Source organism: Columba livia, chromosome 3 (assembly GCF_036013475.1).
Source record: "Columba livia isolate bColLiv1 breed racing homer chromosome 3, bColLiv1.pat.W.v2, whole genome shotgun sequence".
Lineage (NCBI taxonomy): Eukaryota > Metazoa > Chordata > Aves > Columbiformes > Columbidae > Columba > Columba livia.
This window is the reverse complement of record NC_088604.1, coordinates 112,114,726-112,123,008: the sequence shown is the minus strand read 5'-3', so window position 1 is coordinate 112,123,008 and position 8,283 is coordinate 112,114,726. Positions and strand designations below refer to the sequence as shown.

The 8,283-nt window shown below is 49.3% G+C and overlaps 1 protein-coding gene across 1 annotated transcript; it reads right to left on the bottom strand.

Annotated features, from left to right (window-relative positions):
* Positions 1–4,960: 4,960 nt before the first annotated feature.
* LOC110359688 (T-cell activation Rho GTPase-activating protein-like) lies at positions 4,961–7,906 on the bottom strand. Its single transcript, XM_065059265.1, has 9 exons — positions 7,692–7,906; positions 7,317–7,478; positions 7,123–7,232; positions 6,813–7,008; positions 6,465–6,582; positions 6,133–6,188; positions 5,678–5,769; positions 5,427–5,597; positions 4,961–5,091 (listed from the first exon to the last, which is right to left on the bottom strand). Exons 1-9 carry the CDS (start codon positions 7,839–7,841, stop codon positions 5,067–5,069), a joined length of 1,080 nt encoding a protein of 359 aa, XP_064915337.1. The 5' UTR covers positions 7,842–7,906; the 3' UTR covers positions 4,961–5,066.
* Positions 7,907–8,283: the final 377 nt, after the last annotated feature.

Genomic DNA, 8,283 nt, shown 5'->3' with positions numbered 1-8,283 from the left:
GTCCCTGATTGAACGCTCTCATCAGTCTTTGAAACGCTTATTACAACAACAGAAAGGGGGAGTAGGGACTGCCACCCCTGAGGAACGTGTATAGAAAGCTTTGTATTTTTTTAACTTTTTAAATTGTTCTTTGTTAGATAGCAACCCTCCAATAGTCCGACATTTTAACACGAATGCTTCACTTGAGGTGCGAGTTAAGGCCCCAGTATTGGTTTGTGATCCAGAAACAGGTAAAGTAATGGGACCGTATTCCCTTATCACATGGGGCAGAGGTTATGCTTGCGTCTCCACAGAGAAAGGCCCTCGATGGATTCCGGCAAAGAGTGTACGACCCTTCCGTGAATCCCTACCACAATCATCCGGAGAGAACTCCGATCACCCTCCAGACCAGCTTTTCGAGCAACAAACTGGTGAATCTCCTGAGGACACTGGTGTGACAGTTGCTTAGAAAAGGAAGTTGGTGTAGCTAAAGTTTTGCTTGTCACAGGGCACGAACCGTTGTGGAATAGTCGTTATTTACATGACTGTATAGATTGGGCCTATTTAGTGTCGAAAAAGGCAGAGGAGGTGTTAGTTTGTGATCTAGAGTGTAGTAAAATAAACCTGGTGCCCGCTATATGGGCTGTTATTAAGCAATATTGGGATTGGATGAAAGAAAGATGCAGAAAATTATTTGCATGGAAACTAAAGAGGGGCAGAAAGTTGCTTTTGGAATATTTCTTTTTATGATTACATTAGAGGTTGTGCGAAGCCACCCGCTCTTATCTGTACTACCCCAGGTTAATGTATGGGTAACACTAGCAAATCTCACGGGACAAGACACCTTGTGTCTCGCTACTGCCTCTCCTAATAATCCCTTTTCTACATGCCTTGTAGGACTGCCACTAGATAAATGGACCGTACCTGATAAGGTGAGAGAAGCCTTTCCAACCTTGGCTCCCAATTTAACCAATAACTGGGATGCCTGGACCCCTTTTCTCCCGCATGCTGCTTTAGAGCCACAAGAAATTGAGTGGCTTGGATCAATAAAGATGGATTTCTGTGGTAGGTTTAACTATACAGGAACAAACCAGTCTAAGGTATGGGATGTCTCTCCTGTCCATCCCGTTTTTAAAAATGCTACTACTTGGTGTAATTATACAGCAACAAACTCATCTAGATCTAGCATTGCTCCACTTTTATTACCATCAGGGATATTTCTTATTTGTGGGGATAGAGCATGGCCTGTTATCCCTTCTCATACAAAAGGAGGTCCGTGTAGCCTTGGACGCCTTTCTGTCCTGACTCCTAATACATCCATGATTCTACAACACCGTCTTTCTCGCAGAACAAAGCGTAGCATCCATGCATATACCCCGGATTGTGATGATAATGTGAAGTTTTGGTCTTTTAGCCGACGTGTTGTCGCCTCTCTTTTAACACCTGGAGCTGCTGCTGCAAAAGCACTAGCAACATTAGATAAGCTTGGCTGCTGGCTTGCTAAACAAACGAACGCTACTAGCAATGCATTGTCCGGTCTTTTATTAGATGTAGATAGTGTTCGTCATGCTACATTGCGAAATAGAGCTGCTATAGATTTTTTGCTTTTAGCACAAGGCCACGGTTGTGAAGATTTTGAAGGCATGTGTTGTATGAATCTCTCTGACCACTCGGAATCAATTCATGCTAGTATTCAACAGCTTAAAGCTGGGGTCTCTAGGCTTCAACAAAATGATAGTTGGGATTGGTTAGATAGGCTTTTTGAAGGACGGGGATTGTCAGGATGGCTAAGGAGTCTTGTGAAGTTGGTTGTATATGTTTTGGCAGTTTTTATTCTCCTGTAACTCTTTTTGCCTTGTTTGTTGCAATGCCTACAAAAATTGATTTCGCGTTCTATAAAAAGAGTTCTTATTGTGCAAAAGGAAGGTGGAGATGTGGGACAGGATTTGGCTGGCCTCAGCAAAACTCCCAGCACTTATCAATTGGTAAAAGGAGATGTGCTGGAACTTGTTGGTCACAGGCCATGGGAAGGATAGAGGCAAGAACCTTAATTAGAAGGAGTGGAGAGTGCTGATTCTATGTTTAGACAAGGTTCACAAGTTAATAAGGTTGTCCTGTAAAAAGGGGACTCTTGTTCTTGCATGGGGAAGATTGCTTGAGTTGGGGTGGTAACTGTTTGAGAAGGTGTCTTGGCATTAGCCAATCCGTAAATGTCTAGTGTACAGTGTAGACCAATCAGCTCGAAGCACGTTGCTGAGGAAAAGTATAAATGTATGTGAAGCACACTAAGAAAGCGGACATTTTGTTTGCATCAAACTGCGTCCCATCTCTCAATCATGGCAGGAGATGATGTACAAATATTCACCATCAGCTATTAAAATCAATGTGTATTATACTCAAGAGCAGCAGCTCGGCTTTTGGCAGCTTGACCTCACCGTGCTTTTCAGTTTGTAAGCCATAACAAGTTAACCCACTGTTGAACAAGCCATGTTTTCAGGGAATGGCATATTTAGAAGTTGTGCCTTTGTGTAAAGCCTTCAGAACAAACCTGTTGTGCTTTAGGTGTCCAAGTAGGCACCTCTGCGGTTGCTGTAGCTGTCAATGGATGCAATTAGAACAAGAGCTGCTTTTCATGACAGTAACAGAAATTACACTCTCTGTAGCAGGCACAAATCAGAAGGCAAGGTAAACAAGCCCCAAATGCACAACGCCCCAGCCTTCAGCTTTCTGCTTCTCAGGGAGTTCTTCACAACAGCATTTGCTGCTCCTTGTCACATGTTTGGCAGTTTGGTAGCTCAGTTTTCTTTAACCGGTGACTCTGACTCCAGAAGCACTTCCAGGTGCTAGCAAATGTGTACATTCATTCCCAATTAAAACCAGCATTTTGACATGTTCCAAAATCCCACAGAACAGACAAGCTTGCAAGGTCCATGCCTCCTGTATCATCCAGGTACATCCCCCTGAAGCAGCTGCTCCAACTTACTTCACACAAAATCCTATTTCCATATCCCAAGTGAGTGGAACAAGTAATTTCAGGGTGGGTCACTGGGGCCAGTTCACATCAACTACCTGCTGCTATTTATCAGCTTTCTTGGAGACCTAGGCAGAAAGAGATGTCAACAAAGATTTTAACTCTCAACAGCCTTGGAATCCACAACACGCTGACTGCAACACAAACTGAACTTGAAAATACATCCAGGTCTTAATCAATTGAGTCTTTATTTTGCAGGAGGCCAGCAAATAATCTCTATACCATGATCTCCTGCTAAGTCTTTGTTTCTGAGGAGCTAAGAGCTGAATGATGGCAGCACCTGTGTAAGAGGATAGTAGAGCAGCTAAAGAACAGCTAAAGCAAGCAGGCTACCATGCTCTCTTCTCTTCTCTTCTCTTCTCTTCTCTTCTCTTCTCCTCTTCTCTTCTCTTCTCTTCTCTTCTCTTCTCTTCTCTTCTCTTCTCTTTCTTTTTCTTTTTCTTTTTTTCTTTTTCTTTTCTACCTAAGCTCTGGCAGCTCTAGGAATCTGCATGGTTGTTTGTGTGTGTCTGATCAGTGTGTATAAAACGCTGCTGAGAAGGAAAGAAGCTGAGGGAGCCAGGTTCTTCTCCGGGGTGTGTGCTGAGAGGACCAGAGGAAACAGTCACAAATTAAAACATGTGATGTTCCAGCTGCACATGAGAAACCAGTATTATACTGTTGTGGTCATATATTTAGTGGCTCCAGGTGTGCCTGCTTGAGCAGAGGGGTTGGACCAGGTGACTTCCACAGGTCCCTCCAAACCTCAGCTGTTCTGTGTGATTCTGTGCTTTGGTTCCACTCCCAAAGCACCTCAAAGCAGCCCTGATGCCCACTTGAGAGGATGCTGGGACAAGGGACTATCCCAGACTCCTCCCAAGGAGGAGTCATCACAAAAAATCTGCTCCCTGCTCAAGGATATCCAATGGCAGACACAGCCAGAGGAGAGAAAAAACAACTTTGTTGCAAACACCAGCTATGGCGACTAGAAGTTCAGCTGGTGAGTAATGAATCAGCACCTGCAACCACAGAGTCAGAGAGGTCTGAGAATCCATGAAGTCAGGAAGAGGCAGGATTTTGTTCGCCTTTCTTTGGGGAGAAGAGGGAGCTGTGGCTGGCACTGGCTGTGGGATGGCTCTGGCTCATTCGGAAAGAGAACAACCAACCACAGCAAACAAGGACTCCATCCCCTTTGCACAGAGCAGCCTCACAAGGGATTTCACTCATCCACCACTCAGTTCCTGAGGTTTCTGACCTACGAGCTCCCTCATTCCTAACTCACAACTTGTAACTCCTGCCCCTGTGTACTGGTTTTGGCTGAGACACTTAAAATTCCAACCAGGAGCCTGTATGTGGCTGTGTTTTGCATTTGCCCTGTGAGCAGTGTTCTAACCACGTGATGTGCTACTTGTACAGCGACTTGTACAGCGTGTACAGCACCAAGGGCTTTTCTGTTCCCCAGGCTGCCCCATCAGCAAATGAACTTGTGCTGCCCAGTGTGGAAATTTGGTTTATCCCATTGCCATGAGGAAGGGGATTGTGAAGAAAGTGCCCAACAATCAGGATGCAAGGATGGTGGCTGCAGAGGACAGCAAGCTGCAGGTGATGGTGGCTGCACAAGGACCTTCAGCCCTTCCTGGCCAGTGTGTCTGCCGACGTGTTGCCCTCACCCTGAGCTCATGGCGCTGCTCCCAGCACACATCAGGCCTTAGCAGGAGCTGTGTGGTGCCCACAATCCCAGCAGGAGCTGAGGGAACACTCACCCCTGAGAGGTCCTGTCCAGCCCCCACCCCCCTGTGGGACTGTGCTGCGCTTTGACTCCTCAGGCACCTGAACTCAGCCCTGATGCCGCTGGCAGGGATGCTGGTACAAGGGATGATCCCAACCTCCTCCATGAGGATTCATCGCCAAATAACATCTCCCCAGTCCAAAAAAATCATACAGCAGACATAGTCAGAACAAAGAAAAAACACTTTATTGTGAACGTAAACCACGGGGGTGTCAACATTTTAAAAACACTTTCTTGCAACTTTAAAAACACTTTATTGCGAACATCAACAACAGGAAACACAGGGACTCAACTGGAAACAGGAAAACGGGACCTGCAACGAGAGAGACAGAAAGCACTGATAAACGCACAAAGGCAGGAATAGGCAAGACTTGATTCCCCTTTCCTTGGGGAACAGCGTGTACAAGGAATTGTGGACAGCCCAGCAGGGAGAGCTGTGGCTGCAGTGGCTCTGGGATGGCTGTGGCAACTCATCCCCGTGGGTGATGCCCTGAGAGACCTGTGCCTATGCAGCATTGCTCCCAATGCAACCGAGTTATTTCTGAGCCCTGCACAGCACCATCCCTTGCCATCCCTTGCCAAGGAGCTGGACGGACTGAGCGCAGTGCTGAGAGCTGAGAAAGATGGGCAGCCGAGCCTGGTTCGCACCTGGGCTTCCTGAACCTCTGCAGCTTCCGGTGTCTTTTCCTTGCTCCATCCCCGGAAACATTTCCTCTCTTCTTCCTCTTCTTCTCCATCTGGCTGTCATCCTCTTCTCCCCAGACCTCTATTCTCTTCCTCTTTCTTTCCTTTTCCTTGTCCTTAGGAGAGCCTGCAAACCTTTCCATTTCACAGTGCTATGGGTTAGGGAAGGTCACAACTGATCCATAATGATTTAAAGCAAATGGATCTCATTTTACCTTCTTTCCTCTGAAGGGCTCCTCAGCTTTTCCAGCTTCTCTAGAGACTCTGTCGAACTCTGGGAGGTCATTGCAGTTGAAGATAGAGGTACCTGAAACAGAAATTTTGGGAGTGAACAGGTGTCAAGACACAACTTGGAGCAGTAGGCGACGGAGTGCCAAATCGCCAGCTCTGCTCGCATAGATCATTCTGGTTTGCATCATTTACAGTTAGCTTTCCTTACGATGTATCATTCCATGGAGAGCAGGAATCCTAAACACATGAGGGATCGGCTGCCAGGAGGAGGCACAGCAGCTCCTGGGCCTCATGAGAACAAAAGCTCTGACCTGAGACACGTTGTCCCTGTATTTGGGGAGCTGCCATACCTCTGCCATTTTGCTCTCCACTACTGTGTCTCCACCAGCTCCTTTGAGGTTTTCCGGCAGAATGGGGGGGCATCCAGAAAGGTTTTTACCTGATTGTTCTCGTCTGCTCTGCCTGCGGGGCCACTTTGCTCTTCCAAATGCAGGTCTAAAAAGCAAAAGCATGTGCAGCAAAGTGACTTTTTGGAAAGGAGAAGATCATAAAATAAAGCCATGCCAAACCCCTACACCAGATATCTTCTTAACACTGAAATTGCTAGATTCCCAATGTCATTCTGTAAAAACCATGAGATTTTCCCCTTACCTGAAATGAAGCAACACATAAAGTAAATTCCTGCCAAAGCCCTACACCAGATATCTTCTTGACGCTGAATTTCTCATGTCCCAATACCTGTCTGTGACAACCATGAGTCCTTCCCCTTACCTGTGGATCTTTCCATGGGTACTGGTGACTCCTTGGAAGACGGACAGGAGAGACCAGCTGTCTCCTCCCCAAAGATGACACTGAAGTTCTCCATCAGAAACTCCACCAGCACGTTCACCTGCACACATCAAAGCCTTTGTCTCAACCCAGCTGCCTGAAAAGGCACCAAGCAGCCTTTCCTGCTCCTGAGCCTCGCCTCTGCGCAGGAGGCTGTGGCTGTGGGGCTGCTCTTCCACGCAGCCCCCCCACCAGCACTGGCTCCAGGGAGGAGAAGGCATCCAGAGAGCTGCGAGCAGCCGAGCTCTGATGGGCCGGGAAGGCTGCAGCCGGCTGCTCCAGACAGCGTACCTTCTGTGTGACCTCCAGCAGGGCGTCCAGCGGCAGCAGCTCCTCCTTGGGTGGGCTCAGCAGATTGGGCCCAACGCAGATGGCCAGGTTGTTAAAGGTCATCCTGCTGGTGTCAGCGTTGTGGCCAATGTGCTGGAGGAGGGACATCAGCTCCTTCAGGAGCAGCAGATTGGCCGCTGGCAACTTCTTGGCCACCCTGAGAAAAAAGGAACACAAGGTGAATAAAGCAGATATTTCCCACAGCATTCCCGATGTTCCTGACCAGCAGACAGGGCTCCAATTCAACAGACAGCCTGATTCCAAAACTTACACTTTCATCTCCTCCATCTTCTCCTCCATGCTGCACCTCTCCAGGGCTGCCATCCACTCCTCATACAGGTCTTCCACGAGGAGCTTGGAGGGGATGTTTCTGAGGAAGTCCTGCATTTACAAGGGCTCCAGGTGAGTCCTAGACGACGCCAGACCAGCCAGGAGCTCCTCCATCTGCAGATCAGAAACACTTACCTTCAAGATGACGGCCAGCAGATCTGCTGGTTGGCTTCCCATGTCGACATCCAGGCCACGGTCCAGGGCCTCACGCAGCTCCCGAAGTGCTGTTCCGCTGGTGGCTCTGCGAAATATCCCCTCCGTTGAAGGTCCTTCCTGACGTAGGACAGCAAGCAGCTCCTGTAGGAGAGGCAGGAGGACAGAGGCTTGGCTGATAAGATGCCTTCCAACTGTGATGGCCAGAGCCAGAGCTCTATCCCAGACTGGTCTGGGAACAGAACGTGAGCCATGCCTGAAGAGCCCAATTCCCAGTCTGGGAGCCCATGGGGACACCCAGCCTCTCCGTGCATCATCTGGAGGGAGGGCTGGGGACCCCCTGTCCCAGCTGGTTACCTGGATGGGCTGGGGCAGTGTGCCGTCCTCTCCGCAGAGGGCTGCCAGGGGCTGGCCAAACAGCGCCCTGCTGCAGCCGGAGACCACCTGCCCTGGCGCCTGGGAAGTGGCCGGGCTGCGCCGCAGAGCAAAGGGCCAGGGCAGCCCCATCCTCCTGCTGCTGCCTCCTGCTGCAAAGGAAAACAGAGCAAGAGCCCGTCAATGGAGCCTGCCTGCCCTGCCCTGCCTGCCCTGCCTGCAGAGCTGAGCTGAGTGCTGCGGCAGGACGGGCAGGGAGCGGTAGCTGGAAACGCAGCTCTGGCTCGGTGTCTCCAGTTTGGGGACTCCTGAGAGCCAGCGGGACAGCCTGGGACAGCCCTGGCCCTGCCCTCCTCCAAGCTGTGGCAGCACCAGAGGCTGCGTGTCTCTGCAGATCCACATCCAGCAGGCGCTGAACTGTGGGTGTCCTTGCTCCTGCAGGTGAAATCCTGCCTTGGGCTGCCCATCCTGCATGGTGATACTAAAGGGACAAGTGAGCGCAGACACACCGCTTGCAGGAGGTTATGTCTTTTAAAAAAACTCACCTGCTCTGTGACCGAGTCCACCTCCATTT